Source organism: Oncorhynchus clarkii, chromosome 28 (genome assembly GCF_045791955.1).
Source record: "Oncorhynchus clarkii lewisi isolate Uvic-CL-2024 chromosome 28, UVic_Ocla_1.0, whole genome shotgun sequence".
NCBI classification, from domain to species: Eukaryota; Metazoa; Chordata; class Actinopteri; order Salmoniformes; family Salmonidae; genus Oncorhynchus; species Oncorhynchus clarkii.
Window position 1 is genome coordinate 46722611 of NC_092174.1, and position 21458 is coordinate 46744068.

A 21458-nucleotide genomic window follows, 5' to 3' on the forward strand; every position below is an offset into this window, starting at 1 on the left:
CTCGGACGGACGGACGGACACACGCACACGCACGCACACGCACACGCACACGCACACGCACACGCACACACACACACACACACACACATACACTCACACATACACTCACACACACACCCCAGACCGACAGTAAAAGCTACTGTAGAATGTCAGCTAGGATTCCCTACAAGGTTACACATACAGTCATGTCCACAGTAGGAGGTGCTGATCTAGGATCAGTTTAGCCTTTTAGATCAAGACGCTTTGTGAATACGGGCAGTTCTCTGTAACTAATCGCTAACTTTCCACTGATATTAGGAGTATGTTTAATCTGAACATCTGTTTCTCTCTTAATAACTCATGTTGAACTACGTCAGAATGAGGAAGTGAAACTTCAAGCTACAACTCCAGTTGGTCCAGTTCAACAACATTGTTATCAGTTGGAATATGCTCCCTCCCTCCCTACCTGCCTCCCTCCCTGGCAACCTCCCTGCCTGCCTCCCTCCCTCCCTGCCTCCCTCCCTGGCGACCTCCCTGCCTCCCTCCCTCCCTCCCTGCCTCCCTCCCTCCCTCCCTCCCTCCCTGCCTCCCTCACCCCCCTCCCTGACTCCCTCCTTGCCTACCTGCCTCCCTCCCTCCCTGCCTCCCTCCCTCCCTGCCTCCCTCACCCCCTCCCTCCTTGCCTCCCTCCCTCCCTGCCTCCCTCCCAGCCTCCCTACCTCCCTGCCTCCCTCCCTCCCTCACTGCCTCCCTCCCTCCCTCCCTGACTCCCTCCTTGCCTACCTGCCTCCCTCCCTGCCTCCCTCCCTCCCTCCCTCCCTCCCTCCCTGCCTCCCTCACCCCCCTCCCTGACTCCCTCCTTGCCTACCTGCCTCCCTCCCTCCCTGCCTCCCTCCCTCCCTCCCTGCCTCCCTCACCCCCTACCTCCCTCCCTCCCTGCCTCCCTCCCAGCCTCCCTACCTCCCTGCCTCCCTCCCTACCTCCCTCCTCCCTCCCTCCCTCCCTGCCTCCCTCCCTCCCTCCCTGCAATTTTTATCATAGGTGCACTTCAACTGTGAGAGACGGAATCTAAAACAAAAATCCAGAAAATCACATTGTATAATATTTAAGTAATTAATTTGCATTTTTTTTTCTTCAGGATTTTTGTTTTAGATTCCGTCTCTCACAGTTGAAGTGCACCTATGATAAAAATTACAGACCTCTACGTGCTTTGTAAGTAGGAAAACCTGCAAAATCGTCAGTGTATCAAATACATGTTCTCCCCACTGTACATCTCTGTTGACATAGCAGTGCAGATTTCTCCTATCAACTTTCCCCCGGGTCGCAAAACAGCAAAATGAACATGAAAAGAGCTGAATCTTTTTTTATTTATTTTTATTTTTATGTATTTATTTATTCTTTATTTAACTAGGCAGAATGTAAAAGGCTTTGAAAAGAAAAAGGCTCAGTGCTCCGTTGATATTTGTATTTGTTTTTGTGAGAAATCTTCAAAAAAGAACAGGAATTTAGAATGAAAATAAAAAAAGCGAATATACTAAACTATGAAAATACTACATGACTTGGAGCGATGATCAATCAATCAATCAATCAATCAATCAATCAATCAATCAATCAAATGTATTTTTGAAGCCTTTTTTTACAATCAGCCGATGTGCTGTACAGAATCCAGCCTAAAACCCCAAAACAGGAAGCAATGCAGATGTAGAAGGAAAGGTGGGAAAGTGAGTCTGTCAGGTAGCCAATCAGCCGATGTGCTGTACAGAATCCAGCCTAAAACCCCAAAACAGGAAGCAATGCAGATGTAGAAGGAAAGGTGGGAAAGTGAGTCTGTCAGGTAGCCAATCAGCCGATGTGCTGTACAGAATCCAGCCTAAAACCCCAAAACAGGAAGCAATGCAGATGTAGAAGGAAAGGTGGGAAAGTGAGTCTGTCAGGTAGCCAATCAGCCGATGTGCTGTACAGAATCCAGCCTAAAACCCCAAAACAGGAAGCAATGCAGATGTAGAAGGAAAGGTGGGAAAGTGAGTCTGTCAGGTAGCCAATCAGCCGATGTGCTGTACAGAATCCAGCCTAAAACCCCAAAACAGGAAGCAATGCAGATGTAGAAGGAAAGGTGGGAAAGTGAGTCTGTCAGGTAGCCAATCAGCCGATGTGCTGTACAGAATCCAGCCTAAAACCCCAAAACAGGAAGCAATGCAGATGTAGAAGGAAAGGTGGGAAAGTGAGTCTGTCAGGTAGCCAATCAGCCGATGTGCTGTACAGAATCCAGCCTAAAACCCCAAAACAGGAAGCAATGCAGATGTAGAAGGAAAGGTGGGAAAGTGAGTCTGTCAGGTAGCCAATCAGCCGATGTGCTGTACAGAAACCAGCCTAAAACCCCAAAACAGGAAGCAATGCAGATGTAGAAGGAAAGGTGGGAAAGTGAGTCTGTCAGGTAGCCAATCAGCCGATGTGCTGTACAGAATCCAGCCTAAAACCCCAAAACAGGAAGCAATGCAGATGTAGAAGGAAAGGTGGGAAAGTGAGTCTGTCAGGTAGCCAATCAGCCGATGTGCTGTACAGAAACCAGCCTAAAACCCCAAAACAGGAAGCAATGCAGATGTAGAAGGAAAGGTGGGAAAGTGAGTCTGTCAGGTAGCCAATCAGCCGATGTGCTGTACAGAATCCCAGCCTAAAACCCCAAAACAGGAAGCAATGCAGATGTAGAAGGAAAGGTGGGAAAGTGAGTCTGTCAGGTAGCCAATCAGCCGATGTGCTGTACAGAATCCCAGCCTAAAACCCCAAAACAGGAAGCAATGCAGATGTAGAAGGAAAGGTGGGAAAGTGAGTCTGTCAGGTAGCCAATCAGCAGCCTGAATTCCTGCACAGATTCCAGCCTAGTTGACGTGATGCAACACTTTTTTCTCCCTTCTTCTCTGGCCTCCATTGGTTTAGTAATTCTGGCCATTCTACAAGGGTAAAAAGTCCAATAACTCTTTTTTTAACAGATTGTGACAGAGATATGAGGTTTGGACTATTGGTTTTCTGAGAGGATTATTGACACAATTAAAATATTAGTTTACCCATTGGTCAAAATATGTATTTTTTGATTGGATCTTTGATACAGAAAATATGATATTGATATTGTACTAGTTAACACTGGAGAAGAGTCACTTGAGGCAGACTGTAATTAGCTCCAGATCCAGCTAGCTCCAGAGGCTGCCAGGCTAACAGCAGACAGTGTTTTTCTGGGGCAACCCACAGGGGAGAAGGAGAGAGGACTGTCTCTCTTTCTCCTCTCTACACCTTCCTCACTGTGTCTCTCTATCTCCTCTCTCTACACCTTCCTCACTGTGTCTCTCTATCTCCTCTCTCTACACCTTCCTCAGTGTCTCTCTATCTCCTCTCTCTACACCTCCCTCACTGTGTCTCTCTATCTCCTCTCTCTACACCTCCCTCACTGTGTCTCTCTATCTCCTCTCTCTACACCTTCCTCACTGTGTCTCTCTACCTCCTCTATCTACACCTCCCTCTGTGTCCTGTCTTTCTCTACACCTCTCTTCTAGGGTTGGGCGGTATCCAGATATTCACATCGTCATACCGTCCCCGTCCCCCCCGGGATTTACGTTATTACCGGCTTTGTACACAAGGGGGGTAACAGAAAAGCCCATTGGCTGTCTATTACCAGAATGCTAACAACATTTGCACAAGTCATGCAAATTTACATAGAGGTTGCTAGCTAAATATGCTAACGAGGGAGGAGGGGGAGGAGCAGACGGGCCGAAAACGGAGAGGAGAAAAAAACAAGGAAGTAAACGGATAACAGTAGCAGCTGCACAGATAACCGATCCGAAGGGCTTTGACTTCTCAAACACGGCAGGAAGCTAACGCAACATGATGCCCCATCACCTTATTAATTCAGCCACTTAAACTAGATAGAAAGTTCAACGTAGGGGTCGTGTTAATGCAGAAACTGCGTTATCTTACACAGGATTTTATATATTTTTTAAATTCATAAGAAATATCTTGCTGCGTTTTGTAAACGCAGATCTTAGAGGCTTCTTATTGTAATTTCTGCTCGGTTTCAGACTGATTTTGTGCTTCAGTAGCACTTCTCCACTCAGATGGCAATTCATGAACAATCATTTTATCAGCAGACAGACTGATGTGTAGCTACTGTCCTCTATTATTCTATCAGCAGACAGCACTCTGACTGATGTGGAGCTACTGTTCTCCATCATTCTATCAGCAGACAGACTGATGTGGAGCTACTGTTCTCCATTATTCTATCAGCAGACAGCACTCTGACTGATGTGGAGCTACTGTTCTCCATCATTCTATCAGCAGACAGACTGATGTGGAGCTACTGTTCTCCATTATTCTATCAGCAGACAGCACTCTGACTGATGTGGAGCTACTGTTCTCCATCATTCTATCAGCAGACAGCACTCTGATGTGGAGCTACTGTTCTCCATCATTCTTTCAGCAGACAGCACTCTGACTGATGTGGAGCTACTGTTCTCCATCATTCTATCAGCAGACAGCACTCTGACTGATGTGGAGCTACTGTTCTCCATCATTCTATCAGCAGACAGCACTCTGACTGATGTGGAGCTACTGTTCTCCATCATTCTATCAGCAGACAGCACTCTGGCTGATGTGGAGCTACTGTTCTCCATCATTCTATCAGCAGACAGCACTCTGACTGATGTGGAGCAACTGTTCTCCATCATTCTATCAGCAGACAGCACTCTGACTGATGTGGAGCTAATGTTCTCCATCATTCTATCAGCAGACAGCACTCTGACTGATGTGGAGCTACTGTTCTCCATCATTCTATCAGCAGACAGCACTCTGACTGATGTGGAGCTACTGTTCTCCATTTCTATCAGCAGACAGCACTCTGACTGATGTGGAGCTACTGTTCTCCATCATTCTATCAGCAGACAGCACTCTGACTGATGTGGAGCTACTGTTCTCCATCATTCTATCAGCAGACAGCACTCTGACTGATGTGGAGCTACTGTTCTCCATCATTTTATCAGCAGACAGACTGATGTGGAGCTACTGTTCTCCATCATTCTATCAGCAGACAGCACTCTGACTGATGTGGAGCTACTGTTCTCCATCATTCTATCAGCAGACAGCACTCTGACTGATGTGGAGCTACTGTTCTCCATCATTCTATCAGCAGACAGACTGATGTGGAGCTACTGTTCTCCATCATTCTATCGGCAGACAGCACTCTGATGTGGAGCTACTGTCCTCCATCATTCTATCAGCAGACAGCACTCTGATGTGGAGCTACTGTTCTCCATCATTCTATCAGCAGACAGCTCTCTGATGTGGAGCTACTGTACTCCATCATTCTATCAGCAGACAGCACTCTGATGTGGAGCTACTGTCCTCCATCATTCTATCAGCAGACAGCTCTCTGATGTGGAGCTACTGTTCTCCATCATTCTATCAGCAGACAGCACTCTGATGTGGAGCTACTGTTCTCCATCATTCTATCAGCAGACAGCACTCTGATGTGGAGCTACTGTTCTCCATCATTCTATCAGCAGACAGACTGATGTGGAGCTACTGTTCTCCATCAGCACTTCTCCACTCAGATGGCAATTCATGAACAATCATTTTATCAGCAGACAGACTGATGTGTAGCTACTGTCCTCTATTATTCTATCAGCAGACAGCACTCTGACTGATGTGGAGCTACTGTTCTCCATCATTCTATCAGCAGACAGACTGATGTGGAGCTACTGTTCTCCATTATTCTATCAGCAGACAGCACTCTGACTGATGTGGAGCTACTGTTCTCCATCATTCTATCAGCAGACAGACTGATGTGGAGCTACTGTTCTCCATTATTCTATCAGCAGACAGCACTCTGACTGATGTGGAGCTACTGGTATATAGAATACACCACCCAAACCTACTCCCTTCACCTGGTATATAGAATACACCACCCAAACCTGCTCCCTTCACCTGGTATATACAGTATACCACCCAAACATACTCCCTTCACCTGGTATATACAGTACACCACCCAAACCTACTCCCTTCACCTGGTATATACAGTATACCACCCAAACCTGCTCCCTTCACCTGGTATATACAGTATACCACCCAAACCTACTCCCTTCACCTGGTATATACAGTAGACCACCCAAACCTACTCCCTTCACCTGGTATATACAGTAGACCACACAAACCTACTCCCTTCACCTGGTATATACAGTATACCACCCAAACCTACTCCCTTCACCTGGTATATAGAATACACCACCCAAACCTACTCCCTTCACCTGGTATATACAGTATACCACCCAAACCTACTCCCTTCACCTGGTATATAGAATACACCACCCAAACCTACTCCCTTCACCTGGTATATACAGTATACCACCCAAACCTACTCCCTTCACCTGGTATATACAGTATACCACCCAAACCTACTCCCTTCACCTGGTATATACAGTAGACCACACAAAACTACTCCCTTCACCTGGTATATACAGTATACCACCCAAACCTACTCCCTTCACCTGGTATATAGAATACACCACCCAAACCTACTCCCTTCACCTGGTATATACAGTATTCCACCCAAACCTACTCCCTTCACCTGGTATATAGAATACACCACCCAAACCTACTACTTTCACCTGGTATATACAGTACACCACCCAAACCTACTCCCTTCACCTGGTATATACAGTACACCACCCAAACCTGCTCCCTTCACCTGGTATATACAGTACACCACCCAAACCTGCTCCCTTCACCTGGTATATACAGTATACCACCCAAACCTGCTCCCTTCACCTGGTATATACAGTATACCACCCAAACCTACTCCCTTCACCTGGTATATACAGTATACCACCCAAACCTACTCCCTTCACCTGGTATATACAGTACACCACCCAAACCTACTCCCTTCACCTGGTATATAGAATACACCACCCAAACCTACTCCCTTCACCTGGTATATACAGCACACCACCCAAACCTGCTCCCTTCACCTGGTATATACAGTATACCACCCAAACCTACTCCCTTCACCTGGTATATAGAATACACCACCCAAACCTGCTCCCTTCACCTGGTATATAGAATACACCACCCAAACCTACTCCCTTCAACTGGTATATACAGTACACCACCAAACATACTCCCTTCACCTGGTATATAGAATACACCACCCAAACCTACTCCCTTCACCTGGTATATAGAATACACCACCCAAACCTGCTCCCGTCACCTGGTATATACAGTATACCCCCCAAACCCACTCCCTTCACCTGGTATATACAGTATACCACCCAAACCTACTCCCTTCACCTGGTATATACAGTATACAACCCAAACCTGCTCCCTTCACCTGGTATATAGAATACACCACCCAAACCTACTCCCTTCACCTGGTATATACAGTATACCACCCAAACCTACTCCCTTCACCTGGTATATACACAGTACACCACCCAAACCTACTCCCTTCACCTGGTATATACAGTATACCACCCAAACCTACTCCCTTCACCTGGTATATACAGTATACCACCCAAACCTACTCCCTTCACCTGGTATATACAGTATACCACCCAAACCTACTCCCTTCACCTGGTATATACAGTATAACACCCAAACCTACTCCCTTCACCTGGTATATACAGTATACCACCCAAACCTACTCCCTTCACCTGGTATATACAGTATACCACCCAAACCTACTTCCTTCACCTGGTATATACAGTATACCACCCAAACCTACTCCCTTCACCTGGTATATACAGTATACCACCCAGTATGGCCATACACAAACAGGCAGGCAGTATGGCCACACACACAGCACCAAGTATAGCTGCTCCTCATCACATTACAACTCCCAGAATGCAACACCTCTGTGCTAACAGGCTGCAGACGCTGTCCAATCAGAGGGCTATATCACATCACAGACAAAAATACCACATGACACAAACAGCAGCAATCTAATAAACACAAGGATTTAAGACCTCTCACTAAACAGAATCTGTCTCTTTCATTTCAGGATGGGTTTAACTTTTACCAGTGGCCAAAACTCAGGGAACAGTAATCCTAACTCTACAAGCTAGGGAACAGTAATCCTAACTCTACAAGCTAGGGAACAGTAATCCTAACTCTACAAGCTAGGGAACAGTAATCCTAACTCTACAAGCCAGGGAACAGTAATCCTAACTCTGAAAGCCAGGGAACAGTAATCCTAACTCTAAAAGCCAGGGAACAGTAATCCTAACTCTACAAACCAGGGAACAGTAATCCTAACTCTGAAAGCCAGGGAACAGTAATCCTAACTCTACAAGCCAGGGAACAGTAATCCTAACTCTGAAAGCCAGGGAACAGTAATCCTAACTCTACAAGCCAGGGAACAGTAATCCTAACTCTACAAGCCAGGGAACAGTAATCCTAACTCTACAAGCCAGGGAACAGTAATCCTAACTCTACAAACCAGGGAACAGTAATCCTAACTCTACAAACCAGGGAACAGTAATCCTAACTCTACAAACCAGGGAACAGTAATCCTAACTCTACAAGCCAGGGAACAGTAATCCTAACTCTACAAGCCAGGGAACAGTAATCCTAATTCTACAAACTAGGGAACAGTAATCCTAACTCTGAAAGCCAGGGAACAGTCATCCTAACTCTACAAGCCAGGGAACAGTAGTCCTAACTCTACAAGCCAGGGAACAGTAATCCTAACTCTGAAAGTCAGGGAACAGTAATCCTAACTCTGAAAGTCAGGGAACAGTAATCCTAACTCTGAAAGTCAGGGAACAGTAATCCTAACTCTACAAGCCAGTGAACAGTAATCCTAACTCAACAAGCCAGGGAACAGTAATCCTAACTCTACAAGCCAGGGAACAGTAATCCTAACTCTGAAAGCCAGGGAACAGTAATCCTAACTCTGAAAGTCAGGGAACAGTAATCCTAACTCAACAAGCCAGGGAACAGTAATCCTAACTCTACAAGCAAGGGAACAGTAATCCTAACTCTGAAAGCCAGGGAACAGTAATCCTAACTCTGAAAGCCAGGGAACAGTAATCCTACCTCTACAAGCCAGGGAACAGTAATCCTAACTCTACAAGCTAGGGAACAGTAATCCTAACTCTACAAACTAGGGAACAGTAATCATAACTCTACAAGCTAGGGAACAGTAATCCTAACTCTAAAAGCCAGGGAACAGTAATCCTAACTCAACAAGCCAGGGAACAGTAATCCTAACTCTACAAGCTAGGGAACAGTAATCCTAACTCTACAAGCTATGGAACAGTAATCCTAACTCTGAAAGCCAGGGAACAGTAATCCTACCTCTACAAGCCAGGGAACAGTAATCCTAACTCTACAAGCTAGGGAACAGTAATCCTAACTCTACAAACTAGGGAACAGTAATCATAACTCTACAAGCTAGGAAACAGTAATCCTAACTCTAAAAGCCAGGGAACAGTAATCCTAACTCAACAAGCCAGGGAACAGTAATCCTAACTCTACAAGCTAGGGAACAGTAATCCTAACTCTACAAGCTATGGAACAGTAATCCTAACTCTCCAAGCTAGGGAACAGTAATCCTAACTATAAAAGTTAGGGAACAGTAATCCTAACTCTACAAGCTAGGGAACAGTAATCCTAACTCTACAAGCCAGGGAACAGTAATCCTAACTCTACAAGCTAGTGAATAGTAATCCTAACTCTACAAGCCAGGGAACAGTAATCCTGACTCTACAAGTCAGGGAACAGTAATCCTGACTCTACAAGTCAGGGAACAGTAATCCTAACTCTAAAAGCTAGTGAATAGTAATCCTAACTCTACAAGTCAGGGAACAGTAATCCTAACTCTAAAAGCTAGTGAATAGTAATCCTAACTCTACAATCCAGGGAACAGTAATCCTGACTCTACAAGCCAGGGAACAGTAATCCTAACTCTAAAAACTAGTGAATAGTAATCCTAACTCTACAAGCCAGGGAATAGTAATCCTAACTCTACAAGCCAGGGAACAGTAATCCTGACTCTACAAGTTAGGGAACAGTAATCCTAACTCTACAAGCTAGTGAATAGTAATCCTAACTCTACAAGCCAGGGAACAGTAATCCTGACTCTACAAGTCAGGGAACAGTAATCCTGACTCTACAAATCAGGGAACAGTAATCCTAACTCTAAAAGTTAGGGAACAGTAATCCTAACTCTAAAAGTTAGGGAACAGTAATCCTAACTCTACAAACCAGGGAACAGTAATCCTAACTCTAAAAGTTAGGGAACAGTAATCCTAACTCTAAAAGTTAGGGAACAGTAATCCTAACTCTAAAAGTTAGGGAACAGTAATCCTAACTCTACAAACCAGGGAACAGTAATCCTAACTCTAAAAGTTAGGGAACAGTAATCCTAACTCTAAAAGCCAGGGAACAGTAATCCTAACTCTACAAGCCAGGGAACAGTAATCCTAACTCTACAAGCCAGGGAACAGTAATCCTAACTCTAAAAGTCAGGGAACAGTAATCCTAACTCTAAAAGTCAGGGAACAGTAATCCTAACTCTACAAACCAGGGAACAGTAATCCTAACTCTAAAAGTCAGGGAACAGTAATCCTAACTCTAAAAGCCAGGGAACAGTAATCCTAACTCTACAAACCAGGGAACAGTAATCCTAACTCTAAAAGTTAGGGAATGGTCAAAACAACCAATAGCCTTCAAAAGACTCCTCCCTTCCATATTAACTCTGTCAGGTCATTGTGTAGAGCCTGTTTAGAGATCTCGTCGTCGTCCTCCTCCTCCTCCTCTTCCTCCTTCCTCCTCCTCCTACTTCCCCCTCAGTCCTCCTCCCTTCCCTCCCTCCCTCCCTCCCTCCCTCCTACCTCTTTATTTCTGTCCAGTTCATTGTGTAGAGCCTGTTTAGAGATCTCCACCTCGATGATCCTCTGTCTCAGCAGCTCATTCTCATCTTCAGCCCTGGTCCTCTTGTCTTCTACATTCTCCAGCTCGTTGTGCAGACGCACTGACACATCTTTGGCCACCTGCACGGTGACACAGTCACATGGGGACACAGTCACATGGAGACACAGTCACATGGAGACACAGTCACATGGGGACACAGTCACATGGAGACACAGTCACATGGGGACACAGTCACATGGAGACACAGTCACATGGGGACACAGTCACATGGGGACACAGTCACATGGGGACACAGTCACATGGGGACACAGTCACATGGGGACACCGTCACATGGGGACACAGTCACATGGGGACACCGTCACATGGGGACACTGTCACATGGGGACACTGTCACATGGGGACACAGTCACATGGGGACACAGTCACATGGAGACACAGTCACATGGAGACACAGTCACATGGAGTCATGTGTGACGTGTGAGAACAAGACGTTTTGAAGACATTGAGGTACATAACACAGTACATAAACACAGTACATAACACAGTACATAAACACAGTACATAACACAGTGCATAAACACAAACACAGTACATGAACACAGTACAAAAACACAAACACAGTACATAACACAGTACATAACACAGTACATAAACACAAACACAGTACATGAACACAGTACATGAACACAGTACATAACACAGTACATAAACACAAACACAGTACATAAACACAAACACAGTACATGAACACAGTACATGAACACAGTACATGAACACAGTACTATCAAAAATAATTTACTGGAACTTGTTACAAATGGGGGAGTCACCCATGATTCACCAAACAATATTTTGAAAGAGGAAGGAAAGTCATTTAAGCATATGTTTTTGTTTCAGTCTCCTCCATCTCCACTAACCAAAGATAAATTATATGGATTTATTTTCCTTTTAATAATGTAAAATGAACATCTGTTCAGAAAGACTCATGTGAAGGCCAAATTACAGAGGAGGAACTTCTTGATGCAATTAAAGCCTTTAAGGCTGAGAAAACTCCAGGGCTGGATGGCATAACAGTGGAAGTATACCAAAAAAAATGATATACTCAGAGGACCGTTATTAGCATGTTTTAACCACTACTCTATAAATGGTAGATTATCGGACACGCAACAAGAAGGTCTGATTTCATTACTACTGAAACAGGATCCAAGTGGTATATTTAAAGATCCAGTCCATTTAAAGAAGTGGAGGCCTCTTACACTTCAGTGTTGTAATGCAAAAATTCTAGCTAAATGCTTAGCGCATAGAATTAAAAAGGTATTGTCAGATATTATTCATCCTAATCAGAAAGGTTTTTTACATGGACGATACATTGGAGATAATATAAGACAAGTACTGGAAACAAAAGAACACTATGAAAAATCTGGGAAACCGGGCCTGGTATTCACAGCTGAATTTGAAAAGGATTTTGATAAAGTACAACTGAAATGTATATGTAAATTCCTGGAATATTTACATTTTGGAGAATCTCTTGTACATTAAGTTAAAGTTATGTATAGTAACCCTATGTGTAAAATAGTAAATAATGGCTACACCTCAGAAAGAATTAAACTGTCAAGAGGAGTAAAACAAGGTTGTCCCCTATCGGCACATCTATTTATTATGGCCATTGAAATGTTAACTGTTAAAATCAGATCTAACAATAATATCAAGGGGTTACAAATCAAGGCCTTAAAAACAAAGGTGCCATTGTACGCTGATGATTCATGCTTTCTCTTTCTTTTAAAACCACAATGTTGATCCCTCCACAGCCTCACAGATGATCTAGATACTTGTTCTAACCTCTCTGGATTAAAACCAAATTGTGATGTGTGGATTATATTACGTATTGGATCACTAAAAAAAAATATATAACTTTTACATTAGCGTGTAGTTTACCAATAAAATGGTCTGGCCGTGATTTTTTAAATCTTTTTTTTTATTTAACTAAGCAAAAGGAGTGGAGATGCCGGGGACTGAACCCGGGGCCTCACACACACAACACATGTGCTCTACCACTGAGCTACATCCCCCTGTACATTCTACTTCCCCCTGTGATGTGGACTCGGTATACATATCCCGAAAGAAAGAAAAGCTCTCACTTCAATATATTTAATAGAAAGTTAGATACGATTTTGCTACCATGGAAAGGGAAATACCTGTCTATTTTCGGAAAAATCACCCTGATTAACTCTTTAATCATATCCTAGTTTACCCTGATTAACTCTTTAATCATATCCCAGTTTACCCTGATTAACTCTTTAATCATATCCTAGTTTACCCTGATTAACTCTTTAGTCATTTCCCAGGTCACGTATTTGCTTATGATCTTGCCTACACCTAGCGACCTGTTATTTAACCTCTCTGAACCACCCATCCAGGATCCGGTATAATTGTCATCAGCAACGCTGAATAGCATAGCACCACAGTCAAATAATATTACTAGAAAATATTCATATTCATGAAATCACAAGTGCAATATTGCAAAACACAGCTTAGCCTTTTGTTAATTAATCCACCTGTCGTCTCAGATTTTGAAATTATGCTTAACAGCGAAAGCAATACAAGCGTTCGTGTAAGTTTATCGATCGCTCGACAAAACAATAAGTACACTTAGCATCAGGTAACTTGGTGAACGAAAATCAGAAAAGCAATCAAATTAATCATTTACCTTTGATGATCTTCGGATGTGTTCACTCATGAGACTCCCAGTTAGACAACAAATGTTCCTTTTGTTCCATAAAGATATTTTTTATATCCAAATACCTAGTTTGGTGCGTTATGCCCAGGAATCCACCGGAAAGAGCGGTCACGACAACGCAGACAAAAATTCCAAATTATATCCATAATGTCAACGCGTACAATTTTTTTTCTGAGGTCTTGGGTGATTTCTTTTGATTTTCCCATGATGTCAAGCAAAGAGGCACTGAGTTTGAAGGTAGGCCTTGAAATACATCCACAGGTACACCTCCAATTGACTCAAATTATGTCAATTAGCCTATCAGAAGCTTCTAAAGCCATGACATCATTTTCTGGAATTTTCCAAGCTGTTTAAAAGGCACAGTCAACTTTGTGTATGTAAACTTCTGACCCACTGGAATGGGGAATCAGTGAATTATAAGTGAAATAATCTGTCTGTAAACAATTGTTGGAAAAATGACTTGTGTCATGCACAAAGTAGATGTCCTAACCGACTTGTCAAAACTATAGTTTGTTAACAAGAAATGTGTGGAGTGGTTGAAAAACGAGTTTTAAGGACTCCAACCTAAGTGTAATGTAAACTTCCGACATCAACTGTATAGAGTAGCAGTAAAAAATTTGGACACACCTACTCATTGAAGGAGTTTTCTTTATTTTCACTGTTATTTCATAGTTTTGATGTCTTCACAATGTAGAAAATAGTCAAACAAAAAAGAAATACCCTTGAATGAGTAGGTGTGTTCAAACCCTTGAATGAGTAGGTGTGTCCAAACCCTTGAATGAGTAGGCGTGTCCAAACCCTTGAATGAGTAGGCGTGTCCAAACCCTTGAATGAGTAGGCGTGTCCAAACCCTTGAATGAGTAGGTGTGTCCAAACCCTTGAATGAGTAGGTGTGTCCAAACCCTTGAATGAGTAGGTGGTGTCCAAACCCTTGAATGAGTAGGTGGTGTCCAAACCCTTGAATGAGTAGGCGTGTCCAAACCCTTGAATGAGTAGGTGGTGTCCAAACCCTTGAATGAGTAGGTGTGTCCAAACCCTTGAATGAGTAGGTGTGTCCAAACCCTTGAATGAGTAGGTGTGTCCAAACCCTTGAATGAGTAGGTGTGTCCAAACCCTTGAATGAGTAGGCGTGTCCAAACCCTTGAATGAGTAGGTGTGTCCAAACCCTTGAATGAGTAGGTGTGTCCAAACCCTTGAATGAGTAGGCGTGTCCAAACCCTTGAATGAGTAGGTGTGTCCAAACCCTTGAATGAGTAGGTGTGTCCAAACCCTTGAATGAGTAGGTGTGTCCAAACCCTTGAATGAGTAGGTGTGTCCAAACCCTTGAATGAGTAGGTGTGTCCAAACCCTTGAATGAGTAGGTGTGTCCAAACCCTTGAATGAGTAGGTGTGTCCAAACTTTAGACAGGTATTCTATATATTTACCCAAAAATATATGCGGGATTGGAAATGATGCAAACAATTACATTGATGGAAGCTACAATCTATCTGCAGTATTAAAGCTGATCTACCACCCCACACACTAACAATTAAGTACATTAACACAGTACATAAACACAGTACAAACACAGAAATGAAACACAGTACATAACACAGTACATAAACACAAACACAGTACATAAAACACAGTACATAAACACAAACACAGTACATGAACACAGTACATGAACACAGTACATGAACACAGTACATGAACACAGTACACACACAGAAATGAAACACAGTACATGAATACAGTACAAACACAGACATGAAACACAGTACATAAACACAGTACATGAACACAGTACATGGACACAGTACATAAACACAAACACAGTATATAAACACAGTATATAAACACAGTACATAACACAGTACATAAACACAGTACATAACACAGTACAAACACAGAAATGAAACACAGTACATGAACACAGTACAAACACAGAAATGAAACACAGTACATGAACACAGTGCATGAACACAGTACATGAACACAGTACATGAACACAGTACATAACACAGTACAAACACAGAAATGAAACACAGTACATGAACACAGTACAAACACAGAAATGAAACACAGTACATAAACCAAGACATGAAAAACAGTACATGAACACAGTACAAACACAGAAATGAAACACAGTACATGAACACAGTGCATGAACACAGTATATGAACACAGTACATAACACAGTACAAACACAGAAATGAAACACAGTACATGAACACAGTACAAACACAGAAATGAAACACAGTACATAAACCAAGACATGAAAAACAGTACATGAACACAGTACAAACACAGACATGAAACACAGTACATGAACACAGTACAAACACAGACATGAAACACAGTACATGAACACAGTACAAACACAGACATGAAACACAGACGAAAGTGGACTTACAACACATACCTTGAGATCCTGACCAGGTTGGGCCACTCGTCAACAACACAGACCTTGAGGTCCTGACCAGGTTGGGCCACTCGTCAACAACACATAACTTGAGGTCCTGACCAGGTTGGGCCACTCGTCAACAACACAGACCTTGATGTCCTGACCATGTTGGACCACTCGTCAACAACACAGACCTTGTGGTCCTGACCAGGTTGGACCACTCGTCAACAACACAGACCTTGATGTCCTGACCAGGTTGGACCACTCGTCAACAACACAGACCTTGATGTCCTGACCAGGTTGGGCCACACGTCAACAACACAGACCTTGAGATCCTGACCAGGTTGGGCAACTCGTCAACAACACGTACCTTGAGGTCCTGTTCCAGGTTGGACCACTCGTCAACAACACAGACCTTGTGGTCCTGACCAGGCTGGGCCACTCGTCAACAACACATACCTTGAGGTCCTGACCAGGTTGGACCACTCGTCAACAACACAGACCTTGTGGTCCTGACCAGGTTGGACCACTCGTCACCAACACAGACCTTGATGTTCTGACCAGGTTGGGCCACTCGTCAACAACACAGACCTTGATGTCCTGACCAGGTTGGGCCACTCGTCAACAACACAGACCTTGAGATCCTGTTCCAGGTTGGACCACTCGTCACCAACACAGACCTTGTGGTCCTGACCAGGTTGGACCACTCGTCAACAACACAGACCTTGATGTTCTGACCAGGTTGGACCACTCGTCAACAACACAGACCTTGATGTCCTGACCAGGTTGGACCACTCGTCAACAACACAGACCTTGTGGTCCTGACCAGGCTGGGCCACTCGTCAACAACACAGACCTTGTGGTCCTGACCAGGCTGGGCCACTCGTCAACAACACAGACCTTGAGATCCTGTTCCAGGTTGGACCACTCGTCAACAACACAGACCTTGAGATCCTGTTCCAGGTTGGACCACTCGTCAACAACACAGACCTTGATGTCCTGACCAGGTTGGGCCACTCGTCAACAACACGTACCTTGAGATCCTGTTCCAGGTTGGACCACTCGTATACAACACAGACCTTGAGGTCCTGACCAGGTTGGGCCACTCGTCAACAACACAGACCTTGAGGTCGTGACCAGGCTGGGCCACTCGTCAACAACACGTACCTCGTGGTCCTGACCAGGTTGGGCCACTCGTCAACAACACAGACCTTTAGGTCCTGACCAGGTTGGGCCACTCGTCAACAACACGTACCTTGAGGTCCTGTTCCAGGTTGGACCATTCGTCAACAACACAGACCTTGTGGTCCTGACCAGGCTGGGCCACTCGTCAACAACACAGACCTTGAGGTCCTGACCAGGTTGGGCCACTCGTCAACAACACAGACTTGAGGTCCTGACCAGGCTGGGCCACTCGTCAACAACACAGACCTTGTGGTCCTGACCAGGTTGGGCCACTCGTCAACAACACAGACCTTGAGATCCTGTTCCAGGTTGGACCACTCGTCAACAACACAGACCTTGAGATCCTGTTCCAGGTTGGACCACTCGTCAACAACACAGACCTTGATGTCCTGACCAGGTTGGGCCACTCGTCAACAACACGTACCTTGAGATCCTGTTCCAGGTTGGACCACTCGTATACAACACAGACCTTGAGGTCCTGACCAGGTTGGGCCACTCGTCAACAACACAGACCTTGATGTCCTGACCAGGTTGGACCACTCGTCAACAACACGTACCTTGAGGTCCTGTTCCAGGTTGGACCACTCGTCAACAACACAGACCTTGATGTCCTGACCAGGTTGGACCACTCGTCAACAACACAGACCTTGATGTCCTGACCAGGTTGGACCACTCGTCAACAACACAGACCTTGAGGTCCTGACCAGGCTGGGCCACTCGTCAACAACACGTACCTCGTGGTCCTGACCAGGTTGGGCCACTCGTCAACAACACAGACCTTGATGTCCTGACCAGGTTGGGCCACTCGTCAACAACACAGACCATGAGGTCCTGACCAGGCTGGGCCACTCGTCAACAACACGTACCTCGTGGTCCTGACCAGGTTGGGCCACTCGTCAACAACACAGACCTTGATGTCCTGACCAGGTTGGACCACTCGTCAACAACACAGACCTTGTGGTCCTGACCAGGCTCGGCCAGTCGTCAACAACACAGACCTTGAGGTCCTGACCAGGTTGGACCACTCGTCAACAACACAGACCTTGATGTCCTGACCAGGTTGGACCACTCGTCAACAACACAGACCTCGAGGTCCTGACCAGGTTGGGCCACTCGTCAACAACACAGACCTTGATGTCCTGACCAGGTTGGACCACTCGTCAACAACACAGACCTTGTGGTCCTGACCAGGCTGGGCCACTCGTCAACAACACGTACCTCGTGGTCCTGACCAGGTTGGGCCACTCGTCAACAACACAGACCTTGATGTCCTGACCAGGTTGGGCCACTCGTCAACAACACAGACCATGAGGTCCTGACCAGGCTGGGCCACTCGTCAACAACACGTACCTCGTGGTCCTGACCAGGTTGGGCCACTCGTCAACAACACAGACCTTGATGTCCTGACCAGGTTGGACCACTCGTCAACAACACAGACCTTGTGGTCCTGACCAGGCTGGGCCACTCGTCAACAACACAGACCTTGAGGTCCTGACCAGGTTGGACCACTCGTCAACAACACAGACCTTGATGTCCTGACCAGGTTGGACCACTCGTCAACAACACAGACCTCGAGGTCCTGACCAGGTTGGGCCACTCGTCAACAACACAGACCTTGATGTCCTGACCAGGTTGGACCACTCGTCAACAACACAGACCTTGTGGTCCTGACCAGGCTGGGCCACTCGTCAACAACACGTACCTCGTGGTCCTGACCAGGTTGGGCCACTTGTCAACAACACAGACCTTGATGTCCTGACCAGGTTGGGCCACTCGTCAACAACACAGACCATGAGGTCCTGACCAGGCTGGGCCACTCGTCAACAACACGTACCTCGTGGTCCTGACCAGGTTGGGCCACTCGTCAACAACACAGACCTTGAGGTCCTGACCAGGTTGGACAACTCGTCAACAACACAGACCTTGATGTCCTGACCAGGTTGGACCACTCGTCAACAACACAGACCTCGAGGTCCTGACCAGGTTGGGCCACTCGTCAACAACACAGACCTTGATGTTCTGACCAGGTTGGACCACTCGTCAACAACACATACCTTGTTGTCCTGACCAGGTTGGGCCACTCGTCAACAACACGTACCTTGAGATCCTGTTCCAGGTTGCGTAGCAGCTCTCCATCTACATGTCCAGTCTGGGCCACTCTGAGGCTCTTCTGCTCCACCTTACGGAGACGGTACTGGAGGATCCGACAGTTCTTATTGGAGCGGTCCAGCTCCCTGCGTAACTCCTGCACCTGGTACACCTCCTCTTCCAGGTAACTGTCCCGGACTTCCTCCATCTCCGCACGCAGCTCCTCCACTTCATCCTGGAGGAGAGAGAGAGAGAGGTTGGGAACGTGAAGATATACCCTCTGGGATATGTTTGTGACTCTATGCTGAAGCATAGTAACGATAGACACAGCTGTTCTTTCTTCAGCCTCCACTGTCCACTAAAAGTTGACTAAAAGTTGAATATTTTTGTACACACAGAGAGCATACTGTATGTCAACTACACTCCCACTACAACCAGCAAGACAATATTCCTTCATAAGCAGCTCATAAGCATGGCATGGCAATGAATTGTGCGAGTTCATGTCACCCTGAACACAGAGACAGAAAGGCTTGGTTTTAAATAATTGACAAGTGGTTTCCATTAACCTTTCAAGTAAACGAGTTGACCTCCAATGCTGTCGCTACTGATTCTGTTCATGAAATCCATTTCCCCAGGTAGGCCGTGTAGACTACAGTACAGTAGAGTAAGATATAGTAGAGTAGGGTAGAGTACAGTAGAGTAGGGTAGAGTACAGTAGAGTAGTGTAGAGTAAAGTACAGCACAGTATGATATAGTAGAGTAGAGTAGAGTACAGTAGAGTAGGTTAGAGTACAGAAGAGTAGGGTAGAGTACAGTAGAGTAGAGTAAAGTACAGTATGATATAGTAGAGTACAGTATGCTATAGTAGAGTAAAGTACAGTATAATATAGTAGAGTAAAGTACAATATGATATAGTAGAGTAGTGTAGAGTAAAGTACAGTATGATATAGTAGAGTAGTGTAGACTAAAGTACAGTATGATATAGTAGAGTAGGGTAGAGTACATTAGAGTAGGGTAGAGTACAGTAGAGAAGTGTAGAGTACAGTAAAGTACAGCATGATATAGTAGAGTAATGTACAGTATGATATAGTAGAGTAGTGTAGAGTAATGTACAGTATGATATAGTAGAGTAGTGTAAAGTACAGCATGATATAGTAGAGTAGTGTAAGGTACAGCATGATATAGTAGAGTAAAGTACAGTATGATACAGTAGAGTAAAGTACAGTATGATATAGTAGAGTAAAGTACAGTATGATATAGTAGAGTACAGTATGATATAGAAGAGTAGTGGAGAGTAAAGTACAGCATGATATAGTAGAGTAGTGTAGAGTAATGTACAGTATGATATAGTAGAGTACAGTACAGTATGATATAGTAGAGTAGTGTAGAGTAATGTACAGTATGATATAGTAGAGTACAGTATGATATAGTAGAGTAGTGTAGAGTAAAGTACAGTATGATATAGTAGAGTACAGTACAGTATGATATAGTAGAGTACAGTACAGTATGATATAGTAGAGTACAGTATGATATAGTAGAGTAGTGTAGAGTAAAGTACAGTATGATATAGTAGAGTAGTGGAGAGTAAAGTACAGCATGATATAGTAGAGTACAGTACAGTATGATATAGTAGAGTACAGTACAGTATGATATAGTAGAGTAGTGTAAAGTACAGCATGATATAGTAGAGTAGTGTAAAGTACAGCATGATATAGTAGAGTAAAGTACAGTATGATATAGTAGAGTAAAGTACAGTATGATATAGTAGAGTAAAGTACAGTATGATATAGAAGAGTAGTGGAGAGTAAAGTACAGTATGATATAGTAGAGTAAAGTACAGCATGATATAGTAGAGTAGTGTTGAGTAATGTACAGTATGATATAGTAGAGTACAGTATGATATAGTAGAGTAGTGTAGAGTAAAGTACAGTATGATATAGTAGAGTACAGTACAGTATGATATAGTAGAGTACAGTATGATATAGTAGAGTAGTGTAGAGTAAAGTACAGTATGATATAGTAGAGTAGTGGAGAGTAAAGTACAGCATGATATAGTAGAGTACAGTACAGTATGATATAGTAGAGTACAGTACAGTATGATATAGTAGAGTAGTGTAGAGTAAAGTACAGAATGATATAGTAGAGTACAGTATGATATAGTAGAGTAGTGTAA

The 21458-nt window shown here is 44.4% G+C and overlaps 1 protein-coding gene across 1 annotated transcript in view; it reads right to left on the reverse strand.

Moving 5' to 3' along the window:
• The window catches only part of LOC139386860 (microtubule cross-linking factor 1-like), a 196843-nt gene that overhangs the window by 165723 nt on the left and 9662 nt on the right, over positions 1–21458 (reverse strand). The window contains 2 exon segments of the mRNA XM_071132718.1: positions 10851–11009; positions 19296–19520. Of these exon segments, the coding sequence (XP_070988819.1) occupies positions 10851–11009; positions 19296–19520 (384 nt within the window).